The sequence below is a fragment of the Geotrypetes seraphini genome, chromosome 2, assembly GCF_902459505.1.
Source record: "Geotrypetes seraphini chromosome 2, aGeoSer1.1, whole genome shotgun sequence".
Taxonomy (NCBI): Eukaryota; Metazoa; Chordata; class Amphibia; order Gymnophiona; family Dermophiidae; genus Geotrypetes; species Geotrypetes seraphini.
Genome location: NC_047085.1, coordinates 45,657,274 through 45,676,159, shown reverse-complemented (window position 1 = coordinate 45,676,159; position 18,886 = coordinate 45,657,274). Strand labels below are relative to the sequence as shown.

The 18,886-nt window shown below is 41.2% G+C and overlaps 1 protein-coding gene across 2 annotated transcripts in view; it reads left to right on the top strand.

Annotated features, from left to right (window-relative positions):
- Nucleotides 1-9,639, top strand: part of COL14A1 (collagen type XIV alpha 1 chain) — a 393,953-nt gene extending 384,314 nt beyond the window's left edge. The window contains exon 48 of one of the 2 annotated variants that reach the window (XM_033933023.1): nucleotides 8,810-9,639. In XM_033933023.1, the coding sequence (XP_033788914.1) occupies nucleotides 8,810-9,129 (320 nt within the window). In that variant the 3' untranslated portion in view covers nucleotides 9,130-9,639. Of the gene's footprint in view, nucleotides 1-8,315 lie in introns of both variants that reach the window. The other variant, XM_033933024.1, reaches the window with a different exon arrangement.
- Nucleotides 9,640-18,886: the final 9,247 nt, after the last annotated feature.

Sequence of the window (18,886 nt, the reverse complement as noted above, 5' to 3'; positions counted from 1 at the left end):
ACTCTGAGGTGAAGGCATGCAAATAGAACTATGTGTATGGTGGATAGACATAGATGTGACATAAAAGGCGTAACATGTGTCTTGCCTTAAGATATGTTTGTGATGAGACTGTCTGGCAGAGGTGTAGGAGATTGTTGAGCATCTGTTCAGGTAGGAAAACTTGACTTTGGATGGAGTCTAAGAAGGCTCCTATGAACTGTTGTTTCTGAGCCAGAGAGCATTGTGATTTCAGGTAGTTGACTATGAAGCCCAAGAGTTCTAGGACATGAATCGTAGAAGTGGTAACCTGATGAGCCAGAGATGGTGAGAAAACTTTGACTAACTAGTCATGGGTAGACATGAAAGCTTTGACTAAGTATGGGTAGACATGAAACCCATAGTTGTGCAAAGTCGCAGCTCTATGATTGGACACTTGGTGAAGACTCTCGGAGCAGAGCAAAGCTGAACAGCAGGACTCTGTACTGGAAGTGTCAAGATCCCACTCAAAATCATAGGAATTTTCTGTGGGCTGGTAAGATTGGAATATGAATGTAGGCTTCTTTTAAATCTAGAGAGAAAACCCATTCATTCTTTTCTAGCAGGGGTATCAGAAATCATGTGAAATCTCTCCTTCACTAAATATTTGTTGAGCACATGGAGATATAATATTGAACTGAGATCTCTGATCCTTTTCAGAATCAGAAAGTATTTGGAGTAGAACCATCTGCCCCTCTCCTTTGGTGGAACTGGTTGTATTGCATTGAGGTGAAGAAGGACTAAGAGCTCCTGGTGAAGCAGATATTTCTGGAGTGAGTTGAAAGTAGATTCTTTTGGAGGGTGGGATGGAGGCTTTTTTCAGAAGGCGAAGAGCATATCCTCAAGATACTACCTGAAGGACCCATTTGACTGTTATGTGGGTCCAGCATGGATAAAAATGGTAGATTTGACCCACCACTGGTAACTGTTTTGGAAGAGAGAGAAAGACAGTGGCTAAGCTCTCTATGAGAAAGACAGCTGAGACTTTGTTTTTGATGTCTCTTTGAAGATGGCATCTATGAGAAAATTGGCATGAAAATGAGGCAGGCTGAGAAAAACGATGCATGGATTGATAATAAGATTGTGGTTGATAAGAAGCAACGTATTTTTGTGACTGCTGTGTAAATTATGCTTTGGACAATGTTGTCATAAAGTCAGTATGCTTTTTTATTTTTTCAGTAGCTTCCTCTATTCTATCTCCAAAAAGGTTATCCCCATACAAGGTATGTTTGACAGATGGTCTTGGACATTGGGCTCAAGGTTGGAAACATGGAGCCATGCCTGCCTGTGCATAGCAATAGAAACTGCTGATGTTCTAAATGAGATGTCAAAAGCATCAAAGGTAGACCCCACCATTTATTTTCTAGTTCCAAAAAAATCTTTGATGAGGTGATAGAAAGCTTCCTATTGGTCAGAAGAAAGGTATTACTGGAACTTTGGCACTTGCTGAATTAAAGACTTCAGATATCTCGTTGTACTAGACATCATATCGAGGACACTGACTCAGAACTCTCTCTCCATATATCTGACATTGACTTCTCTGTTGAGGAGTCTTATGGAATTTCATTGGATCCTTCACCTCCTCTCCCTAGGAGAAGATCCCCACCTGAAAGTTTCTCTTTTATGGAGTTAATCAGGCAAATGGGTCTGGCTCTTCCCATTCATATGGAATATGAACAGGAGTCTTGAGTAGAGTTCAAAGAAGCATTAGACTATGTCAAATGGTCCACGGACTGTGTAAAGACCATCAAGACTGTGAAGGAGATGTGCATCAAGAGTACCTCAATGGAGATGTCGAACGTCGAGAGGAGGCTCGGGAAGTATACCTTGATTTAAAGGCATGAGGTGAATGACATCGAGAAGTTTGACATCAAGACATGAAAGCTCGACACTTGGATGTAGATCAATGTTGAGGTGTTGAATCATGATGTTGTGATGAATAGCGACTTTGAGGTAGGCGCCTACTAGCTAATTAAAAGTTTAAAAATTATTTTCAATGGCGCTGTTCAATTAACAGTGCCGATTAAGCCAATTAAGTTAGGTCCTAGATTGGCTAGGTGCACCGGTCTAGGCACTTAACTGTAGGTGTCATTTAGCATGCACTGTAGGTGTGAATTAGCATGCACTCTTACGCCAGTGCAGTAACGGTTACTATTAAAACTGCTTGAAATCAATAACTACAATGGAAGGGAAAAGCCTCATAGGCCTAACAAGCCATAAAATGCTTTGTAAAGCTTTTTCTTTCCATTTTACTGTATTTCTTTATAGTAGTTTACAAGACATACGAAGTTACTGTATACCCCTGATAAGTATAGCAAGAGTTTAAGTGGAGCATTTTTTATTGGTATATTGGTTTTCACTTTATTGCTGTACTAGCTGATGCCCCGGCGTTGCACGGGTATTTAATTATAGCAATAACACTGTAAATGGATTCAAATAAGGATACTTTATAGTGGTGAATTAAATTATTTTTTTACAGCTTAATAAAAAGTACAATATTCAAATTATAATGTGAAATATTTGACAAAATGAATACAATACAACTAACGCAAAACGTGATTATAAACAACAATTTTAGTTTCACCTCCTGGAGCAAGAACATATAAATTATTGGGTGAACCCACCCTTGAGCAAGCAACATAGAGTTGTGGGCCGCGAGACCCCCAGAACATATCACCCCAGGTAGTAAGGGATCTGCATACCAAGTTTCGTTCAAATCGGTCAAGCCGTTTTTGAATTACTGTGAGAATGACAGCTTTTTACATATTTTCCATTGACATGAATGGGTGAAACCTGATTTTCTGTTTGTAGCTCCGCCCATGTGTGCAGGTGGGCCGTAAGACCCCCAGAACATATCACCCCAGGTAGTGAGGGATCTGCATACCAAGTTTCGTTCAAATCGGTCAAGCCGTTTTTGAATTACAGTGAGAATGGCAGCTTTTTACATTTTTTCCATTGACATGAATGGGTGAAATCTGATTTTCTGTTTGTAGCTCCGCCCACGTGTGCAGGTGGGCCGCGAGACCCCCAGAACATATCACCCCAGGTAGTGAGGGATCTGCATACCAAGTTTCGTTCAAATCGGGCAAGCCGTTTTTGCGTTGGCAGCTCTTTACATTTTTTCCATTGACATGAATGGGTGAAATCCGATTATCTGTTTGTAGCTCCGCCCACGTGTGCAGGTGGGCCGCGAGACCCCCAGAACATATCATCCCGGGTAGTGAGGGATCTGCATACCAAGTTTCGTTCAAATCGGTCAAGCCGTTTTTGTGTGATCGCGGCACATACATACATCCGATTTTATATATATAGATAAATGTGCATGCGAATTCAGTGCTAACTGCTTAGCATGCTTGAGTAAACGTGCCCCTTAGACTCATAAGCAAGGTTCCTTCTAAGCTGTGCCAGAGTCCTCCATGTACATTCCTTCCACTGGAGGGTGCTGTCTCAGTAGCACATTTTCAATGGTAAGTAAATTTATAGCTATGCTGCCTGCCCCTAGAAATTGAAAACACAGTATTGAAGCCTCACCCCTCACTGGCAGGAATGAAGTTTATTTATTTAAAACACTTGTTGCCCACATATCAATCATCTATGCGGATAACAATGATACATACATAATTAAAACAAAACATTACATCTATATATATAAAATCGGAGGTATGTGTGTATGTGCCGCGATCACGCAAAAACGGCTTGACCGATTTGAACGAAACTTGGTATGCAGATCCCTCACTACCTGGGATGATATGTTCTGGGGGTCTCGCGGCCCACCTGAACACGTGGGCGGAGCTACAAACAGAAAATCAGATTTCACCCATTCATGTCAATGGAAAAAATGTAAAAAGCTGCCATTCTCACAGTAATTCAAAAACGGCTTGACCGATTTGAACGAAACTTGGTATGCAGCTCCCTCACTATCTGGGGTGATATGTTCTGGGGGTCTCGCGGCCCACCTGCACACGTGGGCGGAGCTAAAAACAGAAAATCAGATTTCATCCATTCATGTCAATGGAAAAAATGTAAAAAGCTGCCATTCTCACAGTAATTCAAAAACGGCTTGACCGATTTGAACGAAACTTGGTATGCAGCTCCCTCACTATCTGGGGTGATATGTTCTGGGGGTCTCGCGGCCCACCTGCACACATGGGCGGAGCTACAAACAGAAAATCAGATTTCACCCATTCATGTCAATGGAAAAAATGTAAAAAGCTGCCATTCTCACAGTAATTCAAAAACGGCTTGACCGATTTGAACGAAACTTGGTATGCAGATCCCTCACTACCTGGGGTGATATGTTCTGGGGGTCTCGCGGCCCACCTGCACACGTGGGCGGAGCTACAAACAGAAAATCAGATTTCACCCATTCATGTCAATGGAAAAAAATGTTAAAAGCTGCCATTCTCACAGTAATTCAACAACGGCTTGACCGATTTGAACGAAACTTGGTATGCAGATCCCTCACTACCTGGGGTGATATGTTCTGGGAGTCTCGCGGCCCACCTGCTCACGTGGGCGGAGCTACAAACAGAAAATCAGATTTCACCCATTCATGTCAATGGAAAAAATGTAAAAAGCTGCCATTCTCACAGTAATTCAACAACGGCTTGACCGATTTGAACGAAACTTGGTATGCAGATCCCTCACTACCTGGGGTGATATGTTCTGGGTGTCTCGCAGCCCACCTGCACACGTGGGCGGAGCTATAAACAGAAAATCAGATTTCACCCATTCATGTCAATGGAAAAAATGTAAAAAGCTGCCATTCTCACAGTAATTCAAAAACGGCTTGACCGATTTGAACGAAACTTGGTATGCAGATCCCTCACTACCTGGGGTGATATGTTCTGGGGGTCTCGCGGCCCACAACTCTATGTTGCTTGCTCAAGGGTGGGTTCACCCAAGATTTTATGTTCTTGCTCCTGGAGGTGAAACTAAAAATGTTGTTTATAATCAAGTTTTGCGTTAGTTGTATTGTATTCATTTTTTTAAATATTTCACATTATAATTTGAATATATGTGTGTGTGTGTATGTATGTATGTTCCAGCATAACTCTTCAATGCATGGACAGATTTCAACCAAACTTGACATACACATTACTTACTATCTGAGGACAAACACTGTGGGGGTGGGAAGGGGGGATATGTAAAAATGATTGAAAATGACAGATTTTAGTATCTACCCCATAGTGTTTTCGGGCTCACAGATGAATACTCACCATAACTCTGAAACGCATGGAGAGATTTCAACCAAACTTGGTACACATATGACTTACTATCTGGGGAAAAATATTGTGCAGGTGGGACGGGGTAAAATACTGTGGGGGTGGGAAGAGGGTGATATGTTAAAATTATCAAAAGCGACAGATATTAATGTCCAACCCATAGTTTTCGGGCTCGCAGAGATGAATACCGACACTCCCAATGCCGTTTAAGTCTAAGTTCAGCCCCATAGAGAGGGACATTCCTTTGGGACATGTGGAGGGTAGGGGGTTGGGACATGTGGGGGGGGGGTAACGTGGGGGGTGGGACATGTGGGACATAGGGGGGTGGGACATGTAGGGGGTTGGACATTTTGGGATAAATAAATATCCGGGCAACGCCGGTTATCAGCTAGTACATAATAAAACAGAACATAGCAGATTATTAAAATAACAGCATACAATAAACAACTTACATATATACCTTAAAATAAAAAGCCAAGCAATTACAAGATTACAAAGCAGCCAAATTTGAAAAGGCAAGTCGAAATAAAATAGGTTTTCAAACTTTTCCAAAATGCCCCCCAAAAATCTGAGATCAGATGGATAGAACCTGGAACCGAATTCCATAGTAAAGGTCTGGCTACTTGGAACATACGTGATCAATTTGCAACTTTGGTGAAGTTAGAGGACTCCTACACAGTTTAGAAGTAACATTGCTTATAAAGGGTAATTCTATAAATTGCCTAAAGTTTGGCGCTGAGATGATGCACCCTAAGCAAAAATTCACGCATGACATATTTATGCATCTAACTTTAGACGCAAGTACTATGATGCTAGCTCAATGGCTGGTGTAAATGCTCACCCAGTTAGGCGCAAAGGTGACAGTATTCCAGTAGTCCATAACCAGCGTGCATAAGTTTCAAGTTTTATTTTAATTTGATGAATCGCTTAATGTCATTGTTACTAAGCAAATTACAACAAAAAAATAACATTTATTTTAACATAATGCTTAAAATTTTTTAAAACAGTAGTTAAGACCAACAGACATACAGACCGACCGAAACAATAGGTAAAAAAAAAAAAAAAAAAGGCGGAACAATTTAATATTTTTAGGGTACAGAAGAGAACCATAAATGGGAAATAAGAAACAAGAAACATTAGGAGGGGGAAGATGATAATGTAAAATTTTTTAAACATAATTTATGGATTAAAAGTATCTTTAAAAAGAAAGCTTTTTAAATTACTTTTAAAATGACTCAAATTATTTCCCTCTCTCAATTGCTGAGGTAAAGTGTTCCAAAGTTGTGGAGCCATCACCGAGAACATATCTTGTCATCGAGTTCCAATAATTTTCAGGGAGGGAACCACTAAGAGTTTTTGGTTAGTAGACCGAAGGGAGTGCGACGTGCTATAAGGAATAAGTGATTTATTAGTTAATTGGGATTCGTTAGTATCAAGGGTTTTGAATACTAATAATAAAATTTTATAAGTGATGTGGTGGCCATTGAGAAGCCAGTGCGATTTAATCAGAAAAGGAATAACGTGATCATGCCCATGATCCTCCCAGGTCCATGCACCCTTGCAGTTGCACGCGTTAAGATTTTGGGCCCACAACTTATACAGCAGAACAGCAACTTATGGCAGTTAAAGAAAAGATGAATAGTAGTTATTGCGCGTAACTGCCAATTAATGCTTGTCAAGGCCAATGATTGGTACTTATTGCCAATTAAGAGCCAATTTAGCCCCAAATTCACTAATTAGCCCCCCCCTTTACAAAAGCACGGAAGAGGTTTTTAGTGTCGGCTGGCGCGCTGAATGCTCTGCGCTGCTCCAAAAGTCATAGAGTTCCTATGAGCGTCGGAGCAGCGTAGAGCATTCAGGGCACCAGCCGACGCTAAAAATCTCTTCCGTGCTTTTGTGTAAGGGGGGTAAGTTATGCACATAACCGGCCTCTAGTCTATACCTCTGATCCCAATGGAACTTTAGGCGCCAGAAGATGAGGCAAGAGCGGTTAATGTAGCTGGTTTTAAAAAAAGGTTTGGACAAGTTCCTGGAAGAAAAGTCCATAAATTGCTGTTGGGACAGACATGGGAGAGGCCTCTGCTTGCCCTAGATCGATGGCACAGAATGCTGCCATTATTTGGGATTTTGCCAGGAACTTATGACTTGGACTGGCCTCCATGAAGACAGGATAATGTAGATGGACCATAGGTCTGATCCAGTATAGCTATTCTTATGTTCTTATGCCACTTATAGAATTTGGTGGATAACTGTTTCAAATAGCTGAGCAAAAGCAACTGAAAAAAAAACTATAAACCTATTATTTCAAGTATATAATGTAAATTGGGACAAAAAAATTAACATAGTATATTAGTTGTTTTTAATGAACAACTTGTTTAAGCTTTTTTCCCTCCGATACTGCTACTTTAAGTTTTTTGCTGTGGTGTTTGTACTAATATTTTGTCTGGTGGTAAAGCTCCATCTTGATTGCATTATTCAAATTATGCACAGAGTGCATGCGCTATAAATGCATTAATTTGAAAAAGAAAACTGAATACGTTGAGCATTAATCATGTAAATAAATTATTAAGGAGCTTTTTTTCCCCCAAAGCTTAGAATGCACTAATGGAATTAATGCATGCTAAATGCTTCTTAGCATTTAGCATGTGCTAATTCCATTAGCTCATGCTACGTTTTAGTAAAAGGGCTCAAAAGTATGTGAACTATATGCCTGTCTGTACTGTTTCTTTATATCTCAGTACGAGGGCAATGGAAACCATTGAATCAGCATTATGACATAAGCGTGTGTGTGTGTGTATTTTAACCTTTAACATGAGCTAATAAATAAGGGCTCCTTTTACAAAGCCATTCAATTCCCATGGGCTTCGGTGCATTTGCCGCTGGAGAATCGCTGCCGCGGCTTTGTAGAAGGGGCCCTAAATGTGGTGGGTTAGCTAGAACCACGCATATATACGGTGCAGATTGTTTGAAGTATGCAATTTAGGTTTTGTGTGTACTGATTTCTGTGTTTTTCTTTGTTGTTCATCTCTTCCTATTTTCATACCCCCTCCCCTATCACTCTTTCCCGATATTAAGACATAATTCGATATAATGGCTATTAGCCCTGAAATGAAAAAAATATGGATTCTGGCTTCATTCATCTTTTCTGAACTGGATCCCGAGCAGTCCTTCGTGCTGCTTCCCGAGACTATTGACCACCATTCTCCATCAATCGTTCATGCATACCAGGATTAAGTTCCCTTCTCTTCAGTCTTGCATTATAACGAATTGCAGGGTCCTTAAGACACTGTTGAACCATCATTAGTGCAATGATGTTCTATAAAAGTGTAAATATCATTATTACTGCCTCTGGTGGTTATTTCTGGCATTGCTGTCAGCAGATAAGTACTCTCCAATCTTTGTTTTGTTTTTATTTTAAATTTGAATAATATATTATAAAGAAAGAAAATTTGCTATTAAAAAAAAATAGTTTTGTAATATTTCAGTTTCATAATGATTATTTTAATTTTTTTTGCTCCCTCCTCCTTCTATGCTAACCATATAAATGCTTTTGGTGGTGGTGGGTTAAGGTGGATACAGTGAGCCAACAGATCAAGATATCCCTGTAGTACAGTTACCACATAACACCTACCAAATATATGATCCCGAAGACCTTTATGATGGAGACCAAGAGAGTTATATAATTCATGGATCCTACCCCCGTCCAGCCCCATATCCCCAACCCTCCTATCCAGATCCTGGTCCTGTACAACCAGAGTTTACCCCTGTGCAAGAAGAGAGAGAAGCCTTTGAAATAAGATCGCCAGGAATGAACCGCGTCTCGCGGGACACGTCAAGAAAACGTGCTGTATATTCACTGCTAAAGAGGAAGAAGACAAAAGACTCTTGAAGAGAAATGGCTTTCATATTTGGTTTTATATGGAGACTAGGTTGGGATTTTTTTTTTCTTTTTGTAGGATAGCACAAAACATCAGTTTGAAAATGTTTACAGACTCAGAGATGCCAAAACAAGTAAATAAATAAATGAAAAGCAATGCCAAAACCTCACCCACGTGGAGAGATATTTTTTTAATATAGAATTGAAGATTATTCATTTCATGTCTAACAATAATTGCATGACAAGCAATTGTTAATTGTGTATATTAATGGACTGGTGCTATTAAAGAACCCACACATTTGAATTCCATTATACATTTTTGGAAACTGTTGTGTAGTATAACATCATGGGACCAAATAAGTAACTAAGTGGTTTATTTCTAAGGAAATTGGGCAATGGGATATAATGTGAAACCCTCCAGGAATAGTTTTCTGAAATAAATGTTTTCGATATATGCAGATGTGTTTTGGACAGTGTCAAAGAGTAATTTGATTTGTTAATAAAGTGAACCAACTGAATCCAGCTGTGAAACCATTACGTTGTCCCTGATTGGTTGAAAACTTGAAACTTTCTTTGTTTTCTTTCTGGGATTTCTTTCAATAGAACCCATTCATGGCATGCATAATGTTACACCAGCATAAATGGTAAATTATTATGGTCAGATTGCCATGTGTTTTTTGTGAAAAAAATAAAAATTAACTGTGCACGTGAACATCCTGCATCAATTACAATTGTTCTTAAAAAATACTAGTGACCAAGGTGTACAACGGGTGGGTCATTTTGCAAGAAGATGCAATATGAATTATCTGCATCCTAAAGCTGCTGCAGAATAACAAAGTGAAACCAAAAGACACTTTGGAGTGACGATGTTCCTGAAATGGACTTTATTGAAAATTTAAAAGTTCTACAAGTCAACATAAACAGTCCACATTGAAATAAAATGGTCCACATAAAAACCTTGAGGACCTAATCTGCTGAGAGCATGGGACCCAACACGGTCCGTGTTTCGAGAAGATAGTCTTCTTCAGGGGTCCCTGATATTCCTAAGGTAGTAGATACTTGGAATAAACAGTCCAAAAGAGCAAATGCGTGGAACTCCGCAGAGAACACGCTGCATAAACCAATAGCAATATGCAGTGCGTTCTCTGCAGAGTTCCACGCATATGCTCTTTTGGACTGTTTATTCCACATATCTACTACCTTAGGACTATCAGGGACCATGTTGGGTCCCATGCTGCTAGCAGATTAGGTCCTCAAGGTTTCTATGTGGACCATTTTATTTCTATGTGAACTGTTTATGTTAACTTGTGGAACTTTTAAATTTTCAATAAAGTCCATTTCAGGAACATCGTCTCTCCACAGTGTCTTTTGGTTTCTCTTCGATTTTCTTCTCTGTGGATATCTCAGTGTCAATTTCTTTGTTTTGGTTAAATAATAAAGTGAACCTCATTCCACCATCAGAATGAGGTGGGGATGTACCAGGGAGAAGCCTAAGGACTGATTGGCCCAATCACCTAAGGCCCCACCCATAGCAGGAGCCTTAGGCACCTGGGCCAACCAGAATCTTTGGTAGGCCGATGTGCCTAAGATCCCACCCATGGGCAGACACATTGGCCTACTGAAGATTCTGGTTGGCCCGTGCCTAATGCCCCTCCTATGGGCAGGCCTTAGACACCTAGGCCAATCAGGCGTTATGCCCCTCCCTGGTGAATCCCACAATTCACCGGGAAGGGGCAGGTCCACCTCATTCCGACAGGTGGGCCTGCCGGTTTCATTTGGGTGGGGAGTTTTCCGGCAAAAGGGATTGGGCACCCTCCTGCCAGTTTAGTTTGGCCTACATTGTACGCATCTCCCACTGGACTAGGGAGATACATACGGCCTTAGGTTCACCCAAGGCTACTTCCAGAGCAAACCACGCCCATGCCTAGCCTTAGGGGAGCTTAGGTGGGCATGTGGGCCTCCCTAGGCACCCGGAAGCACCGCCAATGTGGGCTGCCTGTCTCAGGAGTTTAAAAAAAAAATGTGCATCCCAATTGGCTGGTTAGACAGCAGTAGGACGCCTACCGTTGCCTACAATCCGGATGCCGTTTACAGAATTTGGGCCCAAGGGCTCCTTTTACTAAGGTGTGCTAGCATTTTTAGTGCATGCAGGATATTACCACACGCTATGCAGCTAGAACTAATGCCAGCTCAATGCTGGCATTAAGGTCTAGTGCACGCGGAAATTCAACACGCGCTATTCGTTGCGTTAATGCCCTAACGCAGCTTAGTAAAAGGAGTTTTATATACTACAATTATATACTATATATTAGTATATAATTGTATAGTATATATAATATATTAGTATATATTATATACTAAGAGTTTTATATACTACAATTTTCTGCAAGTAATCTCTGCGGTTTACAAAAAGATTTAGATCAAGTTCATAAGTTACATTGTTGGCAAGAACGTTTGGTTTAGAAGGAATGAGTGAGGGGTAGGAAAGTGACTATAGTGAGAAGAGATATGTCTTTAGTTTCTTCTATAATTCAAAGTAGTTGTTGGGTTGTCTTAGGTGTAATGGCAGTTTGTTTCAAATGAGAGGTCCCTGATATTCAAAGGTAGTTTTGAATATCTTCTTTCACCGTACTTGTTGAGATGGGAAGGATAGTTTGTAGTGTTGAGTAGTGCATGAGTTGAAGAAGGAATGTGGGACTTTAATGCCAGAAGTTAGTCCCTCTGATTTCTCACCATAGATTGCTTTGTGGACCATGCAGGCTATCTGGAAACTGGATCCTTTTTTCATTGGTAGACAATGTAGTTGCTCTAATAGTGGACTTGCCCTCTCGTATCGGTTCCTTTTTAGAATTAATCTTGCAGCTGTGTTTGTAGTAGTTGAAGTCTCTTGCATTCTTTTTCTGTAATGCCACCATATAGTGAGTTGCAATAGTCCAGGTATGGTGTTAGGACAGATTGTACTACTATCCAGAAATTGGTTTCGGTCAGGGTTGGTCTTATTGTCCTCACATGTCTTATCTTAAAGAAGAATTTTTTCACTAGAGTGGTAATGCGTGTGTTGAAGGTTAATTTCGAGTCTAGTTTTAGACTCTCTCTTTAGACTTTTACCAGTGGACAGTTTTAGCTCTGTGCTTGGTAGCGAGTAATGTCCAAACCACAATATTCTTGTCTTAGATTTGTTCAGTTTGGCCTGTATTGTATCTAACCCTATAATTACATAAGAAGCAACCACTAAATGGTTACACTGTGATGAACAAGGCAATTAAACTGATAACAAAATTCTAGGAAATATGACCATGTAACCCCCTCATTGAAGGAAGAACATTGGTTACCTATTAACCACAGGATTTCCTTTAAAATTTTATGTCTGAAATTTCATTATACCTCACCCATTTATTGATCCTTTATTCACTGACTAGAACTTAATGACCTGAGGAGGTCAAGTAACTAGGATGCTGAAAATGATCGATGCTTCCAGGAGGAAATAAGAACTTTGGAGTGGCTTGAAGACCCAAAAAATAAAAAGTAGACAAAGATAAACCAAACTCGGTTATTATACTGGAACAGGATAAAAACAAAATATGAGGAAAACAATGAAAAATAAGTACAGGAAGGCACGAAAGAATGGAAAAAGTTTTGATGTGCTGAGAACTGAAGACACAGTTTCTCAGCTCTACAGAAAATAAAGAACTGATGGTCCCATGAGCCAATATTAGGCAGGAAGACACTGGCATGCTTAAGGTATGGGCACTGCCTAAAGATTTAAAGTGACAGCATAGTTGGTAATGTCCCATACTGGGTTCCGTGGATTACATCACCCACAAGTGAGAATATTATGCCTACTTGTACTCAGAGACAAGTTGTTTTACATGTGTTTTTAAAATTTTGTTTTGTTTGGGTTTTCTTTTTTCACCAAAGACAGTGACATTAGCTACATATTTGAGATGTGTATGGGCCCTTCCTTTACACTTTTGTAGGAGTACATGAAAGGATGAGAAATATGAAAGATTGGAGAAACTGGGCCTCTTCTCCCTCGAACAGAGGAGATTGAGAGGGGACATGATCAAAACATTCAAGATACTAAAGGGGATAGACTTAGTGATAAGTTGTTCAGCCTCTCCAAGGTAGGGAGAACGAGAGGGCACTCTCTAAAGTTGAAAGGGGATAGATTCCATACAAATGTAAGGAAGTTCTTCACCCAGAGAGTGGTGGAAAACTGGAACGCTCTTCAGGAGTCTGTCATAGGGGAAAACACCCTCAGGGGATTCAAGACAAAGTTAGACAAGTTCCTGCTGAATAGGAACATGCGCTAGTTGGGCTGGTCTCAGGATGCTGGTCTTTGACCGGAGGGCTGCCGCATGAGCGGATTGCTGGGCATGATGGACCACTGGTCTGACCCAGCAGCGGCACTTCTTATGTTCTTATGAGGATATTGTAGCCCACTGTAGCCCAGGACAGGGCTCAATAGCACTCTCAGTGGTTACTACAAAATAGCATACCAGTGTGTGACCCGAAATGGAGTCACCCTGCAGGACTGAACTGTTTTCAACAGGAACGAAAAATCCCAAAACAAAACACAACAATTGAAGTTCATAGGAAATAAATCAATTTTACTCATTCCTTCCTGAAGGTAAGTAGTTCATGATACAGCTGCCAAACTTGTCAGAATGTTCCCAAACAGCAGCAAACAAAATATCAAAATAAGCAAGCAAACAAACAGCATACAATAAAGTCCTTGGCTTGCTCTCAGCAATGATTTAGTCACAGCTGTGTCTGAGAGTTCAGCTCTCCTCAGAGCTAGTTCTGACTGCTCCCAGGCAGGCAGTTTCAAAAACACACAAAAAAAAAAACAGTTCATGGCACTTATTCAGTAACACTAGTGCTCAAAGTTCATTAAAGCCTCTGGCCAGTTCAATTCACTGCCAGGACAGGAGAGTGTCAGGTTTTGCAAATTAAAGCCTCTAGACAGGCTTTCAAAAATTCCCTCCCAGGGTGTTAGCAAAACCTCTCCCAACAAATCACCCTCCTAGCTTTCACAACAAAAATAGTCCCCAAACAGTCCAGAGCAAAACTCACAACTCACTGTTCATAGGTGAAAGCCCAGCCCACCTGCATGGCTTCAGAAACATCAGGAGCATACTCTGTCAGACTCTCCTCATACTCCATGGGCTGTTCTCCTGGAAATAACAGCTCCTCAGCTTGTCCAGCCTCTAGCAGCTCCATGGGTGAAGGTTGGTTGCTCCTGCTTGGCCCAGGGGACTCTCTAGGGAGAAAAGGTTTAAACCCTCTCCCTAGCTGGCCTGCTTGTCTGTTCTCCACTGCTGGCTTAAGTACTCTGGGGCAACGCCCTACTCTGGGTGACTCAGCAGTGTTCCAGGGGCCTCTTGAGCTCCCCCAGTGGTAGCTCGGGGATGAATCACCCAATTCTTCATTACATAAATCAGGCTCCCTCTGGTGGTCACAGGCTAAATTATCAGTCTCAGGATTTACATGGACCTTCCTGATTCCACCTCGGGTTTTCATTTTTACTTTTTTTCCTGAACTACCAGGGACCCTGGCAGGCATCGTGTCTGCCTGGTCACATACCCCTACCCTTAAAGGATGCTTATCCTGATAAGCACGAGTATTCGAGGTGTTTTCTGGGATACGGGAAAGAATGTCAACATTAGTGTTCAGGCTACCTGGACGGTGTACCACAGTGAATCTAAAGGTTTGTAGCGCTAGGTACCACCGTGTGAGACGAGCATTATTATTTCTCATAGTGCCTAACCATTTCAAAGCTGCATGATCCGTAACTAAAGTAAATGGCCGTTCCTCTAGGTAGTGCACTAAGGTCTGCATTGCCCACTTTGCAGCCAGACATTCTAATTCCACTACCGCATAGTTTCTCTCGTTAGGGTGCAATTTCCTGCTCAGATATAAGATGGGGTGTTCCATACCCTGTTTCTCCTGACTGAGAATGGCCCCCAAACCACACCCGGAAGCATCTGTCTGTAGAGTGAAAGGCTTATTGAAATCTACCGCTGTTAGTACTGGTTGTTTACAAAGACTTCCCTTCAAGTCCTGAAAAGCCTCCACACTAACGGACCCCCATGGTAACTTGTCGGGACTGTCCTTTTTCAACATGTTGGTTAATGGGGTGGCTCTAGTAGCAAACTCGGGGATAAATCTCCTATAATATCCCAAAAGTCCCAGAAATCCCCGCAATTGTTTCTTCGAGGTTGGTCGGGGGTAGTCCTGAATACACTGTACCTTATCTATTAGAGGCCTAATCCTGCATCACAGCATCGAAAGAACACATACTTCTACTTGTCTTCAGAAACAAAGCTGGTACGTACTTCTAAATAAACACTAATACAGTGGCACTGCAACAAATGCCCAGAGGAGAAAAGCAGTCAATAAAATGAAAAATGAGGAGGAAAAAGACTCAGATCCCAACCTCCACCCTACAGTGACAGGTATAGCAGGGTAAACCTCATAGGCTTTAAAAATCCTCTTTGTATACAAATTAAATTGGTGTTCTGTGCAATGCAAATAAATCCACTGAAATTCCAAAGATTAATAAATAACAGGCTTATCTACGTTAGGAAACGTTTGTCACACCGATGATCGCCAGTGTTTCACATTCATGGCTGCTTCAGGATGTGAACACACTGCACAGACCTGTATTGTCATAAACCACCTCAGTGGTGTTTTGCAGGTCTGTGCGGTGATGAAAAGTGGAAGTGTGCTTGGTTATTATTATTTTAATTTTCTGCTTTTTTTTTGTATTGGTTTCTATTAAGAAAAAGAATACTTTACGGTTAGTGAATATTTTCAAAGATCTGTCCATTTGGGTGGTTCTAGTTTCTTGTAACCTTGAGGCCAATTTTATATGAAGAACATCTGTATGTTGAAGAGTTATGCGGCTTTGAGAAATATGATCACCCTACTGGTAATTTGGAATCTGGGCTTCACAAGTTACTTGTTATTTTGATAGGCTTTCCAACAATAACTCCCCAAAACAGGGACTGAACTTCACTAACTATGGCATGTGGGAAGAAAATGTGAATATCTTGGATGGATTTGAAAATGAGAAACATTTGATCAGTATTTCAGAGAACCAAACCTCAAAAAAAAAATAAAAAAATAAATCCCATTGCTTTCTTGGAGAAACATAAGATGACTACTGTTCCATTCCAAAGTCCCCCAAATTCACCCTTCCAGCACTTTATTGTGAAAAATTGCAGATAGACCTTAGGAAATTGGAAGACTGGGCGTCCAAATGGCAGATGAAATTTAATGTGGACAAATGCAATGTGATACACATTGGGAAGAATAACCTGAATCATAGTTATCGGATGCTAGGGTCCACCTTGGGGGTAACGACCAAGAAAAGGATCTGGGTATCATCATAGACAATACATGAACCCTTCTTTCCAATGTGCGGCGGTGGCCCAAAAATGCTATGAATTATTTTAAAAAGGGATGGTTAACAAAGACTAAGAATGTTATAATGCCCCTATATCACTCCATGGTGCAACCTCATCTGGTTCAATTCTGGTCTCCTTATCTCAAGAAAGATATAGTGGCGCTAAAAAAGGTTCAAAGATGAGTGACCAAGATGGTAGAGGATGGAACTCCTCTCGTATGAGGAAAGACTAAAACAGCTTGGAAGAGATGGCTGAGGGGAGATATGATTGAAGTCTACAAAATCCTGAGTGGGGTAGAACAGATTGATTTTTCATGCTGTCAAAAATTACAAAGACTATGGGACACTCGATGAAGTTACAGGGAAATACTTTTAAAACCAAGAGGACATTTTTTTTCACTCAGAGAATAGTTAAGCTCTGGAACACATTGCCAGAGGTTGTGGTAAGAGCGGATAGCGTAGCTGGTTTTAAGAAAGATTTGGACAAGTTCCTGGAGGAAAAGTCCATAGTCTGTTATTGAGAAAGACATGGGGGGAAGCCACTCCTTGGGTTTTGGCCAGGTACAAGTGACCTGGATTGGCCACCATGAGAACAAGCTACTGGGCTTGATGGACCTTTGGTCTGACCCAGTAAGACTATTCTTATGTTCTTAGTAGCAAAAGGACAGTGAAAAAGAACTGAAGCAGCTGGCAACAATTTCAAAGCCACCTCCATCACATTTCCAGAGATACACCTCACACATTCGTACACCTCTGCACCTAATACAGATTACTTCTAAACCCATAACTCCCCCACATATATCTACACCTCACACGTGTACATCTCCTCTCACATAGAAACATGATGGCAGATAAAGGCCAAATGGCCCATCTAGTTTGCCCACCTACACATAGCTTAATTTCTTTCTTCCCCCATACTCACATCCCTATTTTCAATCACCTGTCATCCTATTCCCCTATAGAAACTCACATAATTACATCCCTCCACACAAATTCACATAGTCCTACAATCATCACCCTCCCCCCCCACACACACATTCCCCTACCTTTTAAATTCACACACCTCACACATCCATCCTAATGCCTCATACACGCAGGAAGCAGATGTCTGTGGCAACTAAAGAGATAATTGCCGATTCTTATGTGAGTCAAGTATAGGACAATCAAGCCATTGTGACTTCACTGATGAGGTTGGCTCTTAGGCATTGGTGAAATGAGGCATCATGACATCACAATCAAGAAGGGTATTACAAACAGAATGAAAGAAGTTATCCTGCTGTTGTATCGGGCGATGGTGCGCCCGCATCTGGAGTACTGCGTCCAATATTGGTCACCGTACCTAAAGAAGGATATGGCGATACTCGAGAGGGTTCAGAAGAGAGCGACACATTTGATAAAAGGTATGGAAAACCTTTCATACGCTGAAAGATTAGAGAGACTGGGGCTTTTTTCGCTGGAGAAGCGGAGACTTAGAGGGGATATGATAGACTTATAAGATCCCGAAGGGCATAGAGAAAGTGGAGAGGGGCAGATTCTTCAAACTTTTGACAACTACAAGAAAGAGAGGGCATTCCGAAAAATTAAAAGGGGACAGATTCAGAACCAATGCTAAGAAGTTCTTCTTCACCCAATGGGTGGTGGACACCTGGAACGTGCTTCCAGAGGGTGTGATAGGACAGGGTACAGTATTGGAGTTCAAGAAGGGATTGGACAATTTTCTGAAGGAAAAGGAGATAGAAGGGTATAGATAGAGGGCTAGTATACAGGTCCTGACCTGATGGGCCGCTGCGTGAGCAGACTGCTGGGCATGATGGACCTCAGGTCTGACCCAGCAGAGACACGGCTTATGGTCTTATGTTACAATACCAGCTCTAGAATGTTGCTGCTATATGGGTTTCTGCTAGTTACTTGGGACCTGAGTTGGCAACTGTTGGAAACAGAATACTAGGCTTGATGGACCTTTGGTCTGTCTCAGTATGGAAAATTCTTATGTTTTCAGGTTCTTAAGGTTGTATGGCTGATAGAGGAGCAAACAAAACTCTTCAAGCTGTTGGAGGCGAATCCTGTAATGTAAACATTGGTTGGGAAGGGTGGGGGGAGTGATGCATTATGTAGGTTCAGGAGAAGCTACAAAAGCTGGTGAACTACAACTGACACCTAAAACATAGTTGTAGAGGAATGCATCACATAGTATATATTAGTCATGAGTCAGGCGCTGTTTGTTGGACTTTAGCTCCAGTAGGCATCAAGTCCTTAGTTGCCCCCTATTTATGGCCTAAATACCAGCACCTCAGTCTAATTTAGGCACCTACATGCAAAACATGCCCACAATCCACCCTTAACCACGCCTACTTTCTG